The sequence below is a fragment of the Homalodisca vitripennis genome, chromosome 4 (assembly GCF_021130785.1).
Source record: "Homalodisca vitripennis isolate AUS2020 chromosome 4, UT_GWSS_2.1, whole genome shotgun sequence".
Classification (NCBI taxonomy): Eukaryota; Metazoa; Arthropoda; class Insecta; order Hemiptera; family Cicadellidae; genus Homalodisca; species Homalodisca vitripennis.
In genome coordinates, this window is record NC_060210.1 from 94,229,793 (window position 1) to 94,253,022 (window position 23,230).

Consider the following 23,230-nt stretch of genomic DNA (forward strand, 5'->3'; position numbering starts at 1 on the left):
CGATAGAAATGTCCTTAGGACTTGAACTTGGTACATAGATTCCTTTTGGTCTAAGGAAAACCTCTATTGATTTCAGAATCAACAAGTAAAAGGGCAGTCCGACAGTTTGTGTACCACCTACTTTGTTATGTTCTGACAGCTTCGTCGATATTCTGCTGTGTTGGTTTGTTATTGAGACCAATGTAATGTTTAGTTATTAGTAATTTGCCTGGGAGGATTAACTATTTACAATGCGTCCTTTCAATTACATCTGCACATTTTTTTAGTTCAGTGGTTAACTATCGGAAATTCATTTTAAATCATTTTTGTCACTGACACTCGTAATTGATCTGTCTTCAAAAATGCCTTGTCAGATATAATTAAAAACCATGAGTAATTTTAATGCCACTCTTTAAAAGAAGAAGAACAAATAATTATAATCTAGCATATAAAGTAATAAATATTGTTTGTAGTAACTTATTCTATTTATGTTTCGAAAATAGATTTCGGTCCAGACCTGAATTCTATGGTTGGCTGTTGATTTCTTATGCTCAGATATTCTTATCGCAACGAAACTTTAACATTAATCGATGTAATACATATTCTGAAGTTTTTAAACCAGATTTTTGATGCTTGGGTATAATCTTGGATTAAAAACGTCAAAGTATACGAAGAAAAATGTATTGAAGAGTGCTGAAAATTACCTTTTCAAATGGCACCAAAGTGGCACCTTTATTTACTGTATTTCTATTTTCATAAAATAGGTATTGGACAACCGTTTGGTTTGGAACTTACAATGAAATATATTATGCAATTAACTTGCGTACTCATTATAGGCTACAGCCTACATAGTAATCCTGTTACTGTGCAGAGTGAACAAATTACCGGCATTACAGGTGAATTTTTGAGGTGTAAACACCGTGTACTCAGAGGAAACACGAACTGCTAATTGACTTGGAAATAGAAAATGTTACATTGATGAGTTTCTGGCACCGTTTGGGCGTTTATTACGAGTGCAAGTAACGGAGCTGAGAGGAAATCTTGACAGCGGTGAGTAAACCTGACGACTCGGACTCGCCACAGATCAAAGTCTCTTTACGGCCAGTCGCTCGTTCTAATGGCGTTTCCAAACAAACCTTGGGCTTGAAAATAAACTCAGGTGGTCACTGACCGAATCGGTCCGCACGCTATGTGAACTTGGAATACCCTGGCAGTGGCGGCACTACCCTGTCTACAGCAACCAGAAACGTAGACTACTCTTGAATAACTCTCTGTGTTCATTTCCATGTTTGAGTTCAGTTGTTGAAAATGTCGATAAATAACACTTGTCTTTTCCATCCGATACATTTAGGATTTTAATTTGCCTGTTAGAAATGAGTTATATAAACTATGCATAATATTAGTCAGTTATCCGATGTTTAGGATATATTCTTGAATATATAGGCATACACATAATGCCTGGGCATGGCTTCTCTTCCGTACTATGATGGATCCCCCATATGGCTTTGAATGGCACGACACCCTTCAGGGTTGCATTTTCTGAAATTCAACAATGTTTTCAGGGGAAATTATTCATGAAAGATTGGTCTTTCTCAAAAGACACTGTTCTCAAAATTTTGCATTTAGGTAATAACACATTTTGTTAAACCAATAAATTTGAAATTCGAGTTTTGAAATATAAATGAGATGTAATGTATCTTCAAAGTGTACATACGGCATTAAATTGTAACTCAAAGTTGATGTCGTGAATAAACATATTACTTTTAAATCAATACTTGGTTTTCAATATTAACATATATTTTCAGTATCTCATAAAAATCCATTGTATGTTGTTATATCCATTTAAAGTTTGTTAAAAAATACATTGTTTGGGCCTAATAAATTCAATCACATTAAGTTGGTATTAAATGTTTTTGTTCCGTGATGTGAGTTTTCACTTAGAGTTCAGTGTTATAATAGTTTGAATTAGGGCAATAAATATCTATAGTTCAGTAACTAAGATTATATGTTAAACTAAACTTACTATATGCTGCTCTTGTCACTTATTCACAAATTCCTAAGCAAGACAACACTGAACTTCATTTTAAAGCATTCACCTCTTGCATCCCGATGAATTTTACTTTGCCACAAAAAAATCAAAGCCTGTTTATCGACATTTCTGGGTCGCTAAAATACATTAACGTAATTGCTTTTTAATTTTACATCACTAATTTAGCATTAAGTAATAGCTATGAAAAGAGTAAATACAATTAGTAGTATATATATATATATATATATATATATATATATATATATATATATATATATATATATATATATTAATGCCTCATTTAAATTATACCACTTCTGAACATTCCCCTCTTCTGATGAAGCCTCAGATTGCATGCCCTGATGTTTTAATGGTTTAATTTTAGGCCAGTTGTAAATTTTAGGCTACACGAATAATTAAATATTGCAATTGTGAATAAATGAGTGCTGCTCCTAGGCCTAAAAAGGCCGATGGAGTCGCAGATTACTATCACCATGGAATAAGCACTTTGTAAGACAATTAAAATAAAATTAATTATGTAACGAGGATGAGTATTGCTTATAAATAGAATAAATAAATGAGGCTGGGCTAACAATGAGGGGGTGTGTGGGAAGACAGGTGTGACCTGGTTGACTGGAATAGACTAGTTAGTTGGCCGGCGCTTATCAAGGTAGCAGTGGTCACAATTAGAGCGCCACCACCGCCTCCTAGAATATTTCTGTCTGTCACGGTTCACTTATACCTCAAACTATGACGCCTGTGGATAACGTATGTAGTAGCCTCGTCACTTTATGAAAATTATTTTTTATCTGTAAATTAAATACATTATTATTTAGAAATTAATTCTAAATTTTTGGCAAGAAGAAAGCAGATAGTGTTTACTTATACAAAATAGAATATCATTGCGTTTTCCGTGCTGTAGGCTGTGGCATTTACCTTTGCTTTAATGTTTTTTTAATTATTTAAACAAATATAATATTTTATAAAATTATGTATTCACGATTATGTAACATGATAATATATAGGACTGTGATGACTGTATTTTTTTTAATTCTGTGTACTTAAACATCACAATGATTTTTATAATTAACATAGAACTTAGCTGTAAGCGTTGATCTTATTTAATATTTTTTATAAAATCATGTTTTGACCGATTGGTAATACAATAATTGCTATATTAATTGTATTATTAACCATGATATTGTTATATTAATGTGTATGCATGTAGTGTAAAATATAAATGAAAGATCCCTTAAATTTAGTACATTACTGTACATTTTCTCTCTGCTTTTAGACCTATTATTTTTAATGATTAGGTATTAAAGTTTACTGCTTTGGTTATTTACTGCACCATTGTTAGGATTATTTTGCATTATATTTGATTTATTCTTGAGAATCTTCTTGTCTGGTAAATGTGATTATTCTGACACAAAATTATCACCCAGTGTTTTTTATATTAATTTATTTCAATAGATTTTCTCATAGATCATAGAATTTGTTTTATTTGGTAATTTATTTTCTAAATTAACATGTTTTATTATCGCTTGGATTATTTGTGTAGCAATTACTCGTAGTTACAACAATCCTGGTAATATTTAATTGCCACAAGGCTGATTTAGTCAATAAATATTTATATTCTTATTCAACAGTATGTAAGCCTAACACTATACAAGTAATAGTGAGTTTAGCTGTAAGTTCAAGCTAATATTCCATGTTCAAGTGAGTTAATTAGATCTGATTTAATTATACACCTTTTTATAGATACATTATTTTCTATGCAGCTAACTGAACATTTGAACCCAAATTGTAATAGTGAGTAGGCGTATGTTAACCAATCAGCACTATGGTACCAGACAATTTTTAAAGTTTAACCAATGTTTTTTTAGAATTAGTTTATTTCAGTATAGCTTACAGATAATTTATCAAAAACAGTAAGCTGAAACCATATTACTTTTTAAATTGTCTTATCAAAATATAAATCTAGATAATGTCAACTGGTATGTTTTTCCAATAGTAAAATTTATTCAAAATTATATCACAAGAAGTTCAATAACTTTTGGAATATAGGCCTAATAAAATTGTTCTGTTACGGTGTCATATAAGTATGATTATAGGAAAAAATCTAGTTTTCTTTTTATTTAAAAGTAGGAAGGTATTTTTTTATCATTTAAAATGAATCCAAACTGACATTAAATCTAAAAAGTATTTAGCTTGCATTCCTAAAGTGTATTACCTAAATATAGCAGCTCATTTGTTCTAATCAGTCTCAAAGTTATAAAACCTTCTGAAGTATAATTTAATTATGAGGAAACTTTGTCATTGATTCATCAAGATTACATTATACATACTGATGTCAATACAACATTTAAAATACAGTAGCATGTCGTTTATGTGTCTTGTCTTTTGTGTAAGAAAAATTGGATTTAAACAATTGAACATAAATTTTAAACAGATAAAATGCAATTGGAATTTTCAGAAACATAAAACTTGTGCTTTTCATTCTGAATAATGTGTATGTATTAACATCAATTTGAAATTTGCATTATGCAATGTATGTGTGGATGTAAATTAGTACTAGTTCATAGTTTAGTTTGTGTTTATTATAGTACATCTTGTATATTACAAAGTTCACATGCAGTAGAAGTCCTCTTAAAGAAAGAAATCCAAATATAAATTCATTATTTGTATGGTTGAATTGATTTATTAATTTGATGAAATATTTATTTAGTAATTTGATCTATTTTACTTTTATTGAAATGTTTGAAAGGTAATCATAACTTATATGCTTTCTGTTATGGTACCATATTTATTCTTCACAATCTTTATCGCTTCATAAAAACCAATTAAATTCTTAGCTTAAATCATTCATTGTTTAAAATGGAGGATTTGAAAAGATTATCATGTGAATTTTTGTAAACGTTGTGTTATGTGTACATTGTAACTACTCTTCTGCTCTTTTCTTCTAATGGAAATCTTAAAACTTGAGTTTAACCATGTAGAAAATTAAAAGACTGTTAAACATAATGAAATATCACAAAAAAGCTATGCATTACTGAAAACCAGTGGTGTATATACAATGTGGGCAAACAGGGAGATATAAAACCGCCCAGAGAATGTCATTTTAGCTCTTTCAGTTTCGCTTGGCAATAAGCTAATAATTTAAATATTTACTGCAATTAATAACCATAGAGACGTCTAAATAGTACACCCAAACATCTTCATAGAACTTAATATGTCATATACTATCCCATCCCCTCCCCCAAGACAAAAATCGTATATATGCTACTGTATGAAACCACTAAGATTAGATCAAAGACCAAATTCTGACAAAAGGCAACAACCAAGAACTGTATGCATCAACCGAAACCTCTCATGATATACTTATTGGAAGCACCAACCTCATAATAACATAACTAGCCATAATAAATGGTGTCATAATATAACAAAGTTTCTTCCTTTATATCTCAGTCATTATAGTTATTAGCTTCCTCATTAATATAAAGTCCTGGAAAGTTAGACACAGACATTTTACAGTGGCGTATACACAATTCCATTTTGGGGACAAGAAGAGCACAATTCCTACATAATAAATTATATATTGTTCTATATCCACTAATATTCAAAACTAATACTATTCTTCAATACAGATATATTTAAAAGTCGAGTGTATGATACATGCACCTTAAAATCTTGAGAATCAAACAAATATTTTTTATTGTGATTATTGTCTAAAATATAAAACAAATGAAAAGCTGAATATATTGATACATTTTATTATGCCAAATTTTGATTGCATCTCAAGTAATAGATGGTTATTACATACGGGTTTCTTGCTACTCAATGGATTCGTGCGATGGTGTTTCATTGAAACACAGTTCATTCACACTTCATCCAAGGCAACCAACAGCTTCTAATAACATTAAATGTTGTAACCAATGTGGCTAAGACAAACCTGTTACATCTTAGTTGGCATTTTACATCTAATTTAATCTTCATACTTGGTTCAAGTGAGATATTTAATAATATTTCTTTCTTGTAATTCCTGACTTTGGTATCACCGATTTTCTATGCTAAAAGTTGATACTAAAATTAAAACTTCTATTCATTTTACCTCTGGATTAGTGATTGTTTGATATTTATATTAGTCTTAAACCAATGTTTTAAATTTTCCAATTGAAGAAAAGAACAGTATGAAAGAGGTTTTTGTTGCTTATAATGACCCGCAGCCTTTTCAATGTTTAGTGACATTCAGATTTTTTTTGGCTGTGGAAAATCAGTGTGAAGCCTCTATGTGATAAATGCTCAGTGTTAGCATAATGATGATATTAAAGGCTTACAGGATCAAATCGAAAAGGAAATTAAGGAATTGGGCAAGAAACCGTTGAAGGAGCCTCCAGACTGGCCACCACCAAGTGGGATACCTCAGCCTGTCAAATGGGTGCTAGCTCCTGGACTGGTCAAGGTACAACCAGGTGACTAGAACATCTGCTGCATCTCTGTCCTGCATTGTGCAATGTATTAGCTCAGTCAGTCATTGTGTTCTCAAGACATAAGTAATATCTTATTCTTTATTCTTTGTTTAAAGTTTGTTATTGGCAATGGAGGATTTGAAAGGTAATAGAATTTCGGTATCGGATGGAAAATGTCCGAAATCCTAATATCTTATCATTTAACCTCCTTAGACACCTTTTGTTAATGTTACATTCTAAATTAATTTCCATGATTGTAAATTCCTACTACATTTATAGTATTTTCAGTATTGAGAATTCAGACTTAAATAATGCACTATATTAGGTTGATATGAGATTTTATGAAATTTTAATTATTACTAAGCACTGAATGAATGAGTTTTACTTTTGACTTGGGTTGTTCTGTATTGAAATGTCATTTGTCAAATAGATTTTAGTCATTAGATGTATTGTAATGTAAGGTCTACAAGAAGTTTGAGATCATATGGAGAAAAAATAACCACAGCTTCACTTAAAAATATATACATTGATGATTTTAAATCTGTGGCAAAAAAGTCTAATAAATATGAATTGTCATATTTTAATATGGATATCAACTTCAAATAGCCAAAACCAAGAAGTGATTACACAAACAAACACTTTCCCCACTTTTGCACATAAGATGTTCCGTAAAGAATTTTAAACACACTAAATTTATATATTTTTGTATTATTGAAAAATAGAGAGTACAAATAAAAACTAAATACCCAAAAATAATTATTACGCGTTGGAACTTATTTCTAATTTTTTATTAAATTTTCAGTAATCTTTCAATCAGTCAATTTGTAATTCTTTAAACAAAAAACAATCTACAAAGGTCTCAAGACTGTTAATTAACTAGGACTAGTCAAAAGAACTCGCTACTTGTTAGTGTTGCATTAAGTACCATCAATATAAGTACTAGGAAGTACTGGACATACTTTTCGTTTGTATTGTGAACAGTTGTTTCATAACGCTTCATAAAACAGTGTTTTGTCTTTACTTGATAGTGATATTCCTAGTCATAAATCAGAATTAAAAAATTATAAAAATAATCTGATAAAAAATGTATACATTAAACAGTTTTTTTAAAAGCATGGAATACAATACACTAAACAAGTACAATTCAATCAAATCAAATCAGAACCTTCAAATACTATATACACATGTAAAAACTAAAAGCATATTCTACAGTTTTGAAAGGAGCATGTGTAATACATTGGCGTAAACTGTGGGTTAAATATACACACAAGGCTGAACAAGATGTCTTTTTATAAATAACCCGCATTTACGGTTATTCCACTGTAGGATCTGTCAACACTAGGTGTTAACTGATTTGGTTGGCATAGGGCCTAATCATACCACTTGTACAGTGTGATAGCTTGGTCGATCACAACAGACATCCCTTGGCACAACTTTGTTTCTGGTTCTCATAATTGTTACTAAAACTCTATGTCAGGAAATAACTGGAAATTTCCACTTGATTACGGAAATTTTACTACTATAATTTTACATCTAGTAATGTTTTTATAAATGTTTTTGTGCTCAACTTATTGTGAAACAAATTTTCATATTTAATATATAAAAACATAATGAAGTCACTACATCATACTCTTACAATGTCCAATAAAAAAAATACTTTATTTGCAAAATTGTTTTAAAAATTAATAATAATTAATTATATATAATTATATATATATATATATATATATATATATATATATATATATATATATATATATATATATTATTAACCATATATTTTAAAACTATTTAAACCTTTTAAGAATATTTGAAAAATTGTATTCAATAATGTAGTACTATTCGCTTAACAAAATTTTAAACCATGATACATTAAAAATATTTATAAAAAGTCTTGTAAAAGAAATATATATTTAAATAACATCACTTTAAAAATATACAGAATACAAAAATATTACATTATTCATGTGTTTCACACAATACGTCTTGTAGTACAAGCTTTATGCAATTATCTATAAAACTGCATAATTCAGTTAAGATTTTTTTATTGAATCATGAAACATTAGTACACATTACTTAATTATTTTTAACGTGTCTACAAATAATTTGAACATTTTGATACTGTTTAATTGATTCACTAAAAAGTGAAAATGATTTTTGTTGTAACTCATACTGTATTGTAAGAATGATTAAAACATGCATATGAATGAGCCTGAAATAGTGTATAGCTATAACACACTGCATATATTTACTGTGGTAAGTTATTTATTATTATTTATACTAATGGCATTTGTTTAGAGTGTACAAGGTGAATAAAAAATATGGATACTCCCATATTAACTTACAGTCTTCAGCTATTGTTTAACGTAAGGGAACTGCAGTAGTTTATTGTTCATATTCACAGAGTTAAGAAGTTCTTTCAGTTATCTACTAAAGACCCTCGTTTGTTGAGACAGGTCAAAGCTTGCTAGGAATTTCATTGTGGGTTTTGTTTATTGTTAAACAATAAATATTGTTATTCATTACTTTTCCAATTTAAAATTTGAGTTTGCTGCCACTTCGTATTGGCTTGAGATAGTGATCATTAAGTTTTATTATTAATTTTCTTTCATAAAGACTGTTAAAACAACTTTTAACTTTATAGGGTTTACATTTAAAATGTTTAAGTTGGGTCCAAAATTTGATATTTTGAGGTCAGGGGCAATCTTGTGGTACTAACCAAAAACTGCAGTTTTGTACCGTAGAGAGTTATACTGAGTTTGGTTTTTGTAGGTGCAATCATTAAAAAGTTAATATGGAGTATCCCTACTTTATACTTACCCTGTATATATTATCCTTGTTTATTCTGTGGCCATAGCTAGTACAGTTCTCTCAGACTTTTCTAAAACTTTTTATTCAAATGAGGTATATAATACTTTAAAGTTGTGTGAAACATCTGTATACTATTGATGTACTTCATTTTTTGTGTAATTAACTATGTAAAATGTTTTTCATTGTATGTAATAGAGTTCGTAGTTTAGTTCGATTTCATAGCAACAGTAAATGTAATGTAAATAAACTTTTTTTTCTTGTAACCTACTGTGTCTTTGTAAGGTGAAGAAAAATATAGGTTTACAAACTGTATATTAAATTAAGTCATAAACTGAAGGAATCTTGATGAACACACATTTACATAAGAAAAGAATCTGTCCATTGAAAAACCGTGTAACCAATTACATTACTTTTGTAATTCCTAAAGTGCAATTAATAAAAATTATTAACAGTTGTAACGTTTACATATTTAATTAAGGTGTGGATATATAAAATGATATTGTTGCCCTTTTCCTCAAAAAAATAGTTGGGAAATGACATGTGAAGTATATATGTAACAAGATGGCGTGCCCCATACTGTTGCAATCTAGAAATTCAATATTGAAAATATACAGATCTACAGCTTGAGTCATGAGCAATGAACTTACGTATTATTTTAATTTAATTTATAAAATGTAATTCACTAATTTTCTTCTAAAAATAATGAAACAAGAAGAATGATGGAGATAATCCTATAAGGTTTTCCAAGTTTGAGTTGGTGAAAGTTTTAAATACAAGCTTGTTATCCTTAAAAAGGCTTGATTGATAAAAAGAGAAGGGCTGAATTAAACAATTTTTAGAAGATTTTACTGACCACCTTTGCACTGAAACAATTTAACATTATTGAATTATGGATGGTGGATAAGACTTAGATGTTTGTTCTTATAGCTGGTTGAACATTGTGTAAAAATGTACACCTATGTAAAACAACACCCTTTATGCTGTAGGAATTCAAATTTAACTTTTTGCATGTTTTTATATTTTATGCTATACATATATCTAAGTCTTTTGCTACTACAACTCTCTAAATCTTTAAAGCTATATAAAATTTAGCTCATACCACAGATTATTTTGTGGCTTTCAACTCAGATCACCTTTTCCTCTCATAAGAGAAAGTTATTTTCTAATAAAATCTGATCATATTATTTTTAAACATGTTTTGTTTAAATAAAATATCACACCCTTTCTTCTGCAATAATATCAAGCCATAAACAATTTTAATTAAAAGAATAAATTCATGTTACATATGTTCTGTTGTGTTGTTGTTGTGTGTCATTCATGTGAATGAAGATTCTAGTCTAGTCATGCAGCAATTGCTCTTAAAAAGGTTTTTTATTAACACAAAGTGTAACTTTGTTATAAAAAATTGTGTAAAAACTGAAAAATACACAAATATCCTTATTTTACATTAACAATACAAAATGGCAACAGATATGGTGAATTATATAAGATAGGGATAAGTGGAAAACTGAAAAGAAAACACTCCTTATCGAAAATGTCAAAATAAAAAAATCACTAGTTACCTGTCCATGCAGTACCATTCCTAGTGGTATATTCAACCTACTGACATTGGAGAATAAGTTTCTGCAATCCAACTGTAATCTGATTCCAAAAGAAATGGAAAGTTTTATGGTTACTTATGTAGATCTTTGCTTAATTTATATGTTCTCTAAGCATCTAAAAAATTAAAATAAGGTTTGGATTAAAAGTATGAACAATGACAACATTATTAATAAACATTTTCTGCACTTTGAAGACAATTTTAAAGTCGCTAAAAAAAATTTTTTAGTATGACCTCTTACCAGCTGATGAAAATAACAATCATACTCATGTCTTCAAAGCCATGAATCTTTCTATGAACTCTAATTAAACACATGTTATACTTCTCTCTGCTGTAGAAGGTACTACAATATACTAAGGACAAATAAGCAATGTGGTATTAGTGTCTAAATTAAATCTAGTTGAAGGTTAGATTTCATTTGATCTGAGTACTATTGACGACATTGTACCAATATGTGTGGAGTCTAATTATCAGTTGCCTCTAACAATACCTGTAAGGGTTTTCTATAGTTCCCCACTTTTAACTTATATAAATATAGTTTTGCATAACTTATTATAGGCTTTAGATTGACTTCAATGTCTTTTGTTCGCAACTACCCCAGATTGTAAAGTGACATTCCATAACACCGTTATCTGAAATGTGTTATAAAGAAGGTCGCAAGTCGTCAGAACTGAGTCCACAAAGGTTGCCAGAACTAATTGGGCCGAAGTGAGCCATACGCCACTCAGTCACAGATGAGAGGTGATAAGTCAACCGAGGAAAACCGAGGAGACTAATTCTCGTGGATGTAGACTGGATACCCTGTGGGAACGATATGTCCCTCTCGAAATAGAAAGAGTGAATAAGCGGGATAAATCACTGTGAAACTCCTGAGTGTACCTTGAACGTGTGACGTCAACGGTTTCAGCATGTCACCTCCAGGCAGGCTAGGGGAGGGGGAGGGGATCGGCTGAGAATAGCACAGATCTCCCCCTACTTCGCAATCACCGAATTTATTACTCTTTTGGACTGTTCTCAAAGAAATTTGTTGTTGCAAATATTGTGAGTGGAGTTAGAGCCAGTAGCCGAGTGTTTGTCGTTTCGCTCACCGCTCTCTGTCTGTGGATTACTATCTTGCCTTTTAGGTATGAGCTCTTTTTCCAACTGGTGATGATATTGCATTAACTATATAATTAGACGCTATTTTTGTTATTTTATTCTTATGGATGGTCTAGTTATTTTTGTATATGTGCTGTGGAATTTATGATCTTCATGTAGCTTCAATTTATTTGTTTCAATTCAAGATGAAAACTATACGAATGACTAGATACAGCTCAATTGTGTCTTTTACCCATAAATTTCTTTGTTTAATAGCTGCATAGATACTTCTAAACAAGTGGAAGGATGGTATCTGGCAGTTTTTAGTAGTTTTATTTAAAACTTGCTTTCTGTACAGTTGTAAAGTTGTTGGTAATAAAATCCCACAATGCGTTTTAATTTTGCTACAAATTTTTAATGGATTCATAAATTTCTCTTTATTTACATGTCCTTAACAACAATGTGTACTGTTCAGTTATTACTGTTGAGCACAGCAGGCCATCCTGCATATGTACATGATAAAACCAAACACAGCTGAAAATCACATGTTAATATCATTATACTACCATGCAATCAATCACACTTCTCAAAAAAGTAGCAAATAAAGATGATTTTAAAATGAAACTGATAATAACAGCAGCAAAAAGATTTCACTCTAAGTTAGTTCCCTTTTCTAATATATTAAATCCAAGTTCCCAAGCCAAATATACTTTCACATTTGTTGTGTAATGATTCTGAATATTTACCTATATGTAACCATATAACTAGTTTCTTTCAGACTCCGTTAATTAGATTTGAATTGGTTATGATGGAAAAACCTTACAAGGGCACATGTTTATCTTCAAATTATTGAAATTATTAGAAAAAACTGTTGCTCAATAACAAAGAATCAACAAAATTTTAGTACTCACTTTTGCTCATTGACTATCATGGTTTCTTTTTCACAACTTTGAAACCAAACGAGGTATTAAATAAACCACTTGTTTATTAAATTCAATACCAGAGATGAGATTGTTATACTCTTTTATTATTTAAACATGTATAATGTTGACATATTATATATTCAGTAAAATAAGATATGCTCTCAAATTTAATCAGCATACAGGCGTTATCTTAGACATCCCTCACAGTGTCTCAACACTAATTTATGACATGAAGAGATAAATCAAAATACTAAAAATTATTTACAGAATTAATTAACGTATTCATCATAGTCTCAAGGTCACTTTTATAACCAATTAACTGATCAATATGAGTACACATTTTCAAATAGCGGATGTTGAGTAGAGATATGATTGATGAAGATGTGAATAAATTTTGTGTAGTTATTGGTACAAGAATTTCTTGTATATTATTTGTCTAATAGGAACCAATGGCATAGTTTTATAAACCAGCAACTTCGGAGGTCAAATTTTCAGGGTGGTTTGAAGCTGAGATGTATGGAATTCGTTTTTTTGTATAATTTGATACCCGCACCAATTCCTTTGATACATAGAGCATTGTAGAGATATCCATGGCACTCTTGGGTGAAATTTGAAATCAGAAGCTGGATTTCAGAATTTCAACAATATATCCAAGATAAGGATCTCTTGGTTCAAACCTCACATAAAACAAGTATACTTTCTTCTTCGTCTTCATATTTGTATAAAAATGTCTACTTGACTATATTGTCATCTCAAGTCTGCTATTGTAAATGTAATACAAAGTTTAATGGAACTTAATTGAAAACAATTCAATTAATAAATATATTTAAAAAGTGTGTGTTGTTGTTTATTAATTATATTATAAATGTTGACATCTACCAAAAACATTGCCATAAGATATAATTAAGAGGATGTCTATTACCAAAATCTAAAACACAGCATAATAAATGCATTGTAGTTATTCTTCACATTACAACAGACCCAAATTAATCATGCACTCTATAACATCTAGTCCATTTCATCGAGTTTATCTAATTCAACTTGTGCAATGACTATTTTTTTATTAAGTTATACTCATTTGGCATTTTTTAAATATATTTTGTAATTGTTTTTGTAACTACTAACACTACAACTTTTTATCATATTAACTAGTATTGGTTTTACCAATTACAGCCAAGGATTATCTATTTTGTTAATTAGATTTTGTATTTATCGTTGTCACTTGTGTTCTAATATTTTTGGGTTTTTACTTATTTGTCACATTTTATTAGCACATAACAAGTAAAAACACAGTGGGAATCAGTGAACTCACATATGAAATATAAGATGAAAAATAAGATTCTGTAAATAATCAATTAGTAAAGACTAGAAAATTTATTTGTATACTGTAGTTCCCCAAATATATGATTACAGTAATCCTTCTCTAGAAATAAATCACCTCTTAAAATGTATAACATTTCATTCTACTTATTAAATTTTTGTTAAATTACACAATTTGATAGTTGATAAAACATTGAAAACCACTGATATGAGAAAATTTGGATTTTACAGAACAAAAAAAGTCTTATTTTCACATGTAGAACGCATTTAAAAGTTCTTCGCATAGGTTCAGATATAAGAATATGCCACAAATATTAAATCTGAGATACTACTAATTGAAGTTATAAAAACAAACAGTAGGAGTTTGGAAGTATTATTGAAGTAGTGAACAATAAACTACATAGACAGAAATACCAAGAGAGGTATGGAGACTGGCTAAGCTTGGTATGTGCAACATTCCCGTGATTCACAGACAGTAGCCTGGCAAGTGGCCAGCAGGTATGGTCCAGTCTAAATACAATCAGCACACCACACTAAGCTGCCACGTCATTGTCGTCGTTCCCTTGTTCCCTAGAATCCCTGTACAATTAGTTAAATTGGGAATTCTGTGACAGATCATTTGTTTGTCTCGCCAATTACTTTTCTAGCTCAGTTTCAGCAATTTATTCTTGGCAGAGTATACTGATTTCAGACCAGGGTAAAGTTAAGACAAAGAATGGCCTGTATTAGAACAAAACTCCACCTTGAGTTTAGGGCATTATCATTTAGGAACAATTTCTTTAAGCTGTAAATCTTAATCTTGCACTTGCACATATTTCAGGCAATGATTTTATGCTCTGGATTAAAGAAAAAGTGGTATAAATTGGGAGAACCAGTAGCTGAGAAGTCCAAGACCTTCGAGTAAGGGATAGTGCAGTTTCAAATCCTGTCTGTAACCGACACAGTTTTACAGTACCAATTCTCCTCCTTATTCTATTTGATAAAATCCTCCCACAAGCCATTGGCCATAAGGGCAGATAGGATAAGGCTAAAAAACTATTGGCATCTTTTTCAAATAGAGTACCTAAAATCGGCCTATCACAATCTACCTGATTAGCCTAACCCACATCTCACAGTAACTGGTCTACTAGAGATGCAGGTATTTGGATCTTCTCTGATCTCGTAATTCAAGGACATTAATGTGACTTTATCCCCAAAATCAGAAGGAAATGCTCTGATCAAAAATAATAAAACTTGTGCAAAAAAGTTAAAAGATACATTTATCAGCAGTAAATTTCAGCTTACTTCAGGATATAACTATAACTGCAGATCCTTAATTATTAGCTGTACATTCTTTGTAAGCTGTTTAAACTAGTGCAATTAAGTTGGTATGAAAACAAATAAAATTCGTTGGTTTATAATTAATTACTTGTGACTTTGTCGTTAATTAAAACTTGGCATTATGCTCTTTAAAATCAGAATCATAACTTATTCTTGTCAGAGGTTCAGCATATCAAAAATAACACCCCAAGTTGGCTTTCCGCCAAGGTTTAACTTTAATATGCTCAAGTTGTTTATTATAGCTGTCATCATAGTGAACTATCCCTGAAAATTTATAATTCAAAAATATCTCATAATTTGACTTAACATCTAAGTTTTCCGGTTCACACTGTGTCGAAAGATTGTTAACACAATTAAATTCTTGAAATATTTCAGCACCGCTGTCCATTTTTAATCAACGAGATACTAAACTGAAACTGCCAATGATATTTATTCACCTATACGTGTGAGTTGAAGTGGGTGGTCATATAGCAATCAATATGACTTTTTTATTACAAAATATTTATCAGCCTGCTATCTTTTTAAAATATTGGTCACAGCAGAACACAGCTACAAAACCAAACATTCTACAGAATTAAAAAAAAAAACATGAGTACTTGCAAAATTCTATAATGTTATCTAAGGATCGTAACAGAAACCTCACAAACAAATAATCAAGAATGCGAATAACTTCCAACATAAAAGATAGTGTGTGTCAAATTGTCAAACTGCTACAAAATTGATCTACATTGAAGATATTCATTTTCAAATCTACAATATCAAACACTGAAACAAATCCATAAAAACAATTAATTTGTGCATTAATGGTAAATGTATGGATTCAATCGTGTTGGAATCAACATAAAAACTCAGCACAATTTGTTTTTAATTTTAATACATGTTGAGCTGTATTTTTCCTTTCAATTTTAAATATTTTTAAGGACTGTTATGATTCAGAACAAGGAATAGAGTACTGTGTAAATTAGTTTTCTCAATTACAATAAATAAGTGTTCATACACACAAATTGTAAACAATTTCATACAGCTTAATTTAGAAGTTGTACCACTTACTTTAAGAAAATCGTGTGCTTCCTGGAAAACCATGAAGTGCAGAGCTCTTATCCTCCAAAGCATTATATTTCACAATATCCTATAAATTTATTCAATTGTATGCACATAAACTTCACTATCGGTATTTAAAACTGTCGAACAGGCTCTCTACATGTTTTTTAAGCAGTCAATGGACTAAACATGTAGAACTTAAACGTGCAATATCTAGATGTTTATTTATGTAAAATATCAAGGTTAGTTACTGAACACAATTATTTCTTGTCCATATGGTATTTTTCCAAGAGTACATATTGATTTGGCCTACTTCTTCTCCATTTAAAATTATTAAGAATTACTTTAACAACGTGATAAGCTTTATCTTTCTTCAGCTATTAGTTAGTAGTTTCATTTCTTACGCTCTTGTCCTTTATTGTTTACTTATGTAACAGTGAATGAGAAGTTTGAGGAAAAATAAGATGGAATATTAGTATCAACAAATGATAAATAGAATGGGTTGATACATACCTAGCTCTCTTTCAATCATCAAATCCCAATTCCAATTGAATAACAGTGAATTAAATTCATAATATATACAAGACAGGAACATTTAAATTATATAAATGTAATCTTTTGTTTTAATGTTTTCAGGACTAAAGAGGGTAACGTGGCCACCTCCACCTGAAGAGACTGAGTTTCTGGTAGACGAGCCCCAACCGGTTTACGCCCAGGTTAGTTTATCTAGGAATAGTTGCTAGCTACAGTTTGCTAGCTATCATTACATTTTTCAAGCCTCCTACATTCATCTTCCAACAAAAATCTTCCCCAAGCTAAATAGCTTTGAGGAGATTGTTTTCATCAAAATGAGAACAATAATCAAACCTCTGTAAAATCATACGTAATATTTCAAACACAAATGTATATGTAATTACTAACTACTTCATCAAAATGTTGCATATGAGAGGTAAAACAAATCTATAGCAACATGTTGGGACTGAAAGTGGAAATTCAAGCAAACGTTGAATGAAGGCAGTTAAAACCAATGTGCGCAAACAGGCACTTTAAAATATTCTCTAATTACAAACTTCAAGATTATAAACCCTCTAACAATGGTATTGACAACTTCTCTGCTATCTGGATTGGAGTGCTACTATTCAAACAAGTAACTAACACAGGATTGCCTAATCTTTCATAATTAATACTGTTGTTGTACCGTTTTACTGGCACATGAGGGGTTAGCTTTGAAATTTAAAATAAAGTTTTGTGAAGGTTTAAAAATAAAAGTAAATCTTCTGAAATAAATAAAGTTGAAACTAAAATAAAACTTCTTCTTAAAAATAATAACTGGAATTAAAATTAAAATAAAAACTTCTTGATGACTTTTAACTTCAAACCTGTAATATATTCTTCACTCCCAAAAATGTACAAAGTTCTTACAGCTTGTCATTTATTTAATTTTCAAAATTCAAACATTCACACTCTAATCTGATCTGGCAATTCTTCACTTTAATTTATCTTCAAAATTCAATTATATTTGTTACTAATTTTCTTTACTTTACTTTAAAATTATTCTTCAGTGTTAGAGATTTAAAAATCAAATAAATTCTTCAGTGTTAGAGATTTAATAAATCAAAAAATTGCTGAAAGCATCTGTAACAACCACAAAACTCTTTTAGTATTTTTACATAAAATTTTATATACATGTGCTCACTGCACCAAGTTTTATATTGCACAGATCAAAAGGACAAGTTCCTAAATTCCCATTAAATTTAATTTTTACAATATTTCTTTCCCAAAATTATTCAAAATAACTTTAAATGAATATTGACTGGACTCCAGTTAAAAAGTTCACTTACCCGCAGGTTCGATGACGATTAGCAAAAAAGATTTACTCTAAGCACTATTTAATCTACTCGTTACAATCACTTCCGATTAACTGAGACGGAGGTACTGCACGTCTACTTCACCCCACCTCACAATTTCGTTATCGAACACTGCCATCTGCGATGCGCGCCTCGCCGATAGCAGCCTCTTTTGTACAGTCCAGCCCTTATCATTCATCTGGGCCTACTCCTTCCACCGGTAATCCAGTTACCCCAGAATTATTATTTAATACAATCAGTACATTGTTAATATGTGAAGTATCTGCCTTAACAAAAATCATTGTAATGGAAGTAGCTATAAACACAATACAGAGTGACACTAGAAGTGCATATCAATGATAACAACTGTTGAGAAAATCACAATCAAACTACCAATACATTTTAATAGTAACAAAGGCAAATACAAAACCCATAAACAATCTTATATAGGTTAGTTTAGCAAGTGGTTTGTCATTGTTATGCATAAGAGTCTATAATTTATGTTTGACAAATTTTTCATTACAATATATTACAAGGGATTTATCTTACTTGAAGTGATGATTTTGAAACCAGCAATGTTGAAATGTTTTGGACATATCTACTAGTGATTTTCGTGTTTATTTTTGTATTCTTTTGCTAATGAATCTTGTGACTTATTTGTATCGGTATTTATTTTCTGTCACAAATATAATTTACTCTGTAAACAGTATTTTGGTCACTGTGCTTATTAATGTTTTACATGTTTCTTGTCCTTGAATGCTTTGTGTTATATATAGGGTTCTAATATTATAGTGTCTGTCTGCCCTTATAATATTTTTCTGATAACCCTCACAATCTTCCCAGTTATAATTTTCATTCAAGATATGATCTTTTATTCATGTTGCATCTATTTGACAGCCTGAATGCTCTTTAGACATCTTTCACTGAATTCAAGGTCTCCTCTCTGTCAAACAAGTATGAAAGATTTCCTGTGGATGTTAAAATTTAAACCTATGTGGGAGTTTTCTATGGAAAAAGTTTTCTCTGTATAGAAAAAGTCAGAAGTATTGTTCATGTGGTTGAAGAGTACTTTAAACTAGTGTTTCTGTAGAAAAAATAAACTTAACTATCATCCATGTATCGCCACTACATCCTCAGATCGAGGAGTTGAAGCCAGGACTTTTCTTAAATTCTTCTATGACATAATGATAAAAATGGGCAGCGAAAGAGACCCAATCACCATTCCTACCATTCCTACTCCCTCGAATTCAAAACAATTGTATTAAATACATTAATCTAACAGTTCACAGTTCCTTGGTAAACAACAAGTATTGTTACTTTGTGTAATGTTTGATTACTTTTGGTCAAAATTCAATTTTATGAGTGTTTCAGGTTTTTCTTTTATTTAAGTGGGATGGATTTAAATAGAATATTTGACACTCAAATTTTCTGTCATAAATTTAATTTTGGCTCGTTCAACACCATTTTTCTTGATTTTTTAGCATATGTTTTAGAATTTAAAAACAAAAATTAAACAAAAAATTTTTTTAAATACAGTAGTCTATGTCAGCAATTTATTTCAACCATCAGCAATGAATTTCAAACAAAGAATAACTAAAATAGTTCCAATATAAAGAAATAGAAATAAGTGATAAAAAATTTTACATTATAAAACATTTTTAAAATAATGTTATACTTTAAAGCTTTTAGGTTATAGTATAAATTACTAATTAGGTTGGATCATGATCTACTCAGTCAATCATACAAGATTTGTTGAGAGATATTTTTGATTGAAATGAAGGAATAAGATTAATAGATAGTGTAATACTGTCTTAGACAATCCAAGTTGAAGATTTGAACAAAAAAGATTTGAATCACATAGTAGAATTTTAGACAATATGAATAAGATGAACAATGTTGATGTTACAGGCACCGGTAGCCCAACAGGCAACTCCAGCTCAGCCAATTCAGAGTTTCCAGCGTCCGAGTTCATCGCCAGTGTCATTCACTCCTCCTCCGTCGACCATCACACTCCGTGCGTCGCCACCTGTTAGCCAAGCTTCTATCCCCGTGTACGCCAGCCAGCCCATCACGGCGACCGTCAAGGGCGGAGCTCGCAGCCGGGGTGACCAGAAATGGCCCCCGGAGACAGTCAAGCAGCAGGCAGAGGTAGAGAACCAAGCCAGGATAGCCCTCGCTAAGGGTCCGGCTTTCAGACCTCGTAGGGTACAGAAAGACTATTCTTCGTTCTTCGCACAGCATGCCCTTAACAGTACATACCCAGGCTATAAGGCTCCTCCCGGCACACAACACTACATCGAGGAGGGTACGTCCAATCTTTAACGAGACTTCGAATTTTCCCGTATCGTTTTGTAAATACATCAAACTTGTAACAATGACGTGGAAGGAATTTTTTTCAAAATTTAGAATATACGATAGGATTAATGTGATTACCGAGAACCTTTGGAAAGCCGAAGCGAAATTAACAATTACTGCACTAGATATGAAATAATTAGTATTTCTTAGGTTTGCACGCATCCAAGATGATTTTTTGCAATTGCTTTATATAATACATACCTGCAGCATGCTTACACATAGGACTTTAGCTTTTCAAAAAATATACATTTTGTGCAAAAAAATGTTATAGCATCACTAAAACTTGATAAGAGTAAAATTTCAATTTCAAAAGGCATATTAAAGACATTCATTAAATATTTAATAATAAAAGCTAGATTGTGCTGCTGTTAAAGAAAACTTAAGTCCTTTACAAGTTTCCGTGTTAGACACACAAATAATATTAGACTTGTACATTTTAAAGTGATATTTTTGTACTTATTTTTTGTATCATAGAATTTAGAAATACTACAAAATCTCCATACTCTACTACTTACAAAGTCCTTTGCAGCTTTGCTCAGTCAGCATTATATAATGATGTTATGTTTATTTTTTCATATTCCCTAATAAAGTCCTCAACCGTTGTAAGTTAAGCTTTCTTTATTAGGTTGTGGATGTTTCAAACCCCTATGGTGTTCTCACTGTTACTTCTGTAAGCTATTTATAATACTATTGTTTAATAAACATATTAATAATTTCAAATATTAATTATTTACAAACCTATTTTTCCTTTTGTTTTAAAGCATTTACTTCACTATCTACAAAAGTATAATTTTAAAATAAGCAAATCAAATTATTTTCAAATATTTTGTTCATTTTTTGAGTTGTTAGATTTTAAGAATCTAATGCAATGCCTGACATTTTAAGAATAATATGTGTAATAGATGTCTTTATGCTAGTGATAATGAACTGTAGAAACAGAACATCCTACTGCTAATGAATATTAGACAAACAAAGAGCAACGCCATCGGTGTGAGCGAGAGATGGGTCATTGCAACTGGAACTGCGTCGCTGCGATACTCTATAACAGGAATGGTTATAGAATCACGACAATGAAAAAAGGTTCTCTGCAGTGAAAGTGCAACCGTTGTAATGAATGCCTGCCATTGCAACAAAAATGTAGAAAATGCACTGGAGCTGTCGCAATAGCGTGACCGTTGCAATGGATTCTGAGCTGGTGCTGGTACTGGATTGATAATATAACCACAACACTACAATATACGTTACAAGGCATGAGAGGCAATTCCAGTTTTCTTTTCTTCCTCCAATTCTATCTTTAATAGATTGGGAATTAATATGAATAGTATTTACAATGCATTAGATGTTTTAAATTTGTCACTGGCACAATCAGGAATAAAATTTAGATATTAACTTTATACAAAGGCTATACATAAAGTTACAGATGTTTTTAAATAAAAATTTAACATAGTGAAAATAACAATTTTTACTATTTACATTTTAAAGGTAAACTCTTCGGCTATTTTTCTACACTATCGCCATTCAAATTAAGGCATTATCATAACATGGTACAAGCTGTTCAATACCCTCTCTGTAGAAATCTGCTACCTGCAAGTTCCACCATGTTATTCCGGCATGCAGTTCAGCGTCAGTGTCAAATCGTTGCGTAGCGAACCACGTCTTCATCGCTGGGAACAGTTGGTAGTCGGTCAGGGGCATATCCAGGCTGTATGGTGGATGATAGTTTTTTTTTCACATCAAAAACTATCCAAGAGCTCTTGGGTACGATTGGCCATGTGTGGACAAGCATTGTCGTGGAGAAACAAAACTTTTTTGCTGAGTTTTCCCCAACACTTAAATTCCACTTTTCTCATAGTCTTTCAAAAATGCTGCAGTAAAGTCTCTTGTTTTTTGTGGTCTTCCATTAGGATTTTCAGAACCCACATGGCACAATATTTGTGATAACCAAGTTTACCAACCACAATTTCTTACAGTAAACTCCATGAAATTTTGGAGAATGTTCTGAGATTCCTTAATCATGAAATGATTATTTTCACAGATCGTTTCGTTGATTTTCGCTACCAATTCATCACTTACAAGACTAGGCCGACCACTGCAATGCTCATCGTCAACACTGGTTTATCCATTCCTAAAATCAATGCACCACTGCCTCACTCGGCTTTAATTCATTATTCCTTGACTGTAAAAATCCAAATTCAAAGAGTTTTTTCATGACTGAAATCGTTCCAAGAGCTAAAGAACACTTGACATCCTTGAAATTACCAATTAAAGCACTTCTTGTGCTTGATAATGTGCTTATTCATTCTGTGTAAGATCTTAAATGTGATAATTACAGTGACGTGAAACTATTGTATAAGGCCACCTAATGTCACTAGTATCTCTCATCCAATAGACAAAGGCATCATCGAATGTTTTAAGAAAAAGTACCGCAGGAAGCTTCTTTCTGAAATCCTGGGCAAAAT

At 31.0% G+C, this 23,230-nt stretch overlaps 1 protein-coding gene across 5 annotated transcripts in view; it reads left to right on the forward strand.

Moving 5' to 3' along the window:
* The window catches only part of LOC124359788, a 71,935-nt gene extending 50,449 nt beyond the window's left edge, over positions 1–21,486 (forward strand). For all 5 annotated transcript variants that reach the window (XM_046812812.1, XM_046812813.1, XM_046812815.1 and 2 more), the window contains 3 exons: positions 6,340–6,480; positions 17,206–17,285; positions 20,325–21,486. In XM_046812812.1, coding sequence (XP_046668768.1) covers positions 6,340–6,480; positions 17,206–17,285; positions 20,325–20,738 — 635 coding nt within the window. In that variant the 3' untranslated portion in view covers positions 20,739–21,486. The remainder of the gene's footprint in view (positions 1–6,339; positions 6,481–17,205; positions 17,286–20,324) is intronic.
* The last annotated feature ends 1,744 nt before the right edge of the window (positions 21,487–23,230 follow it).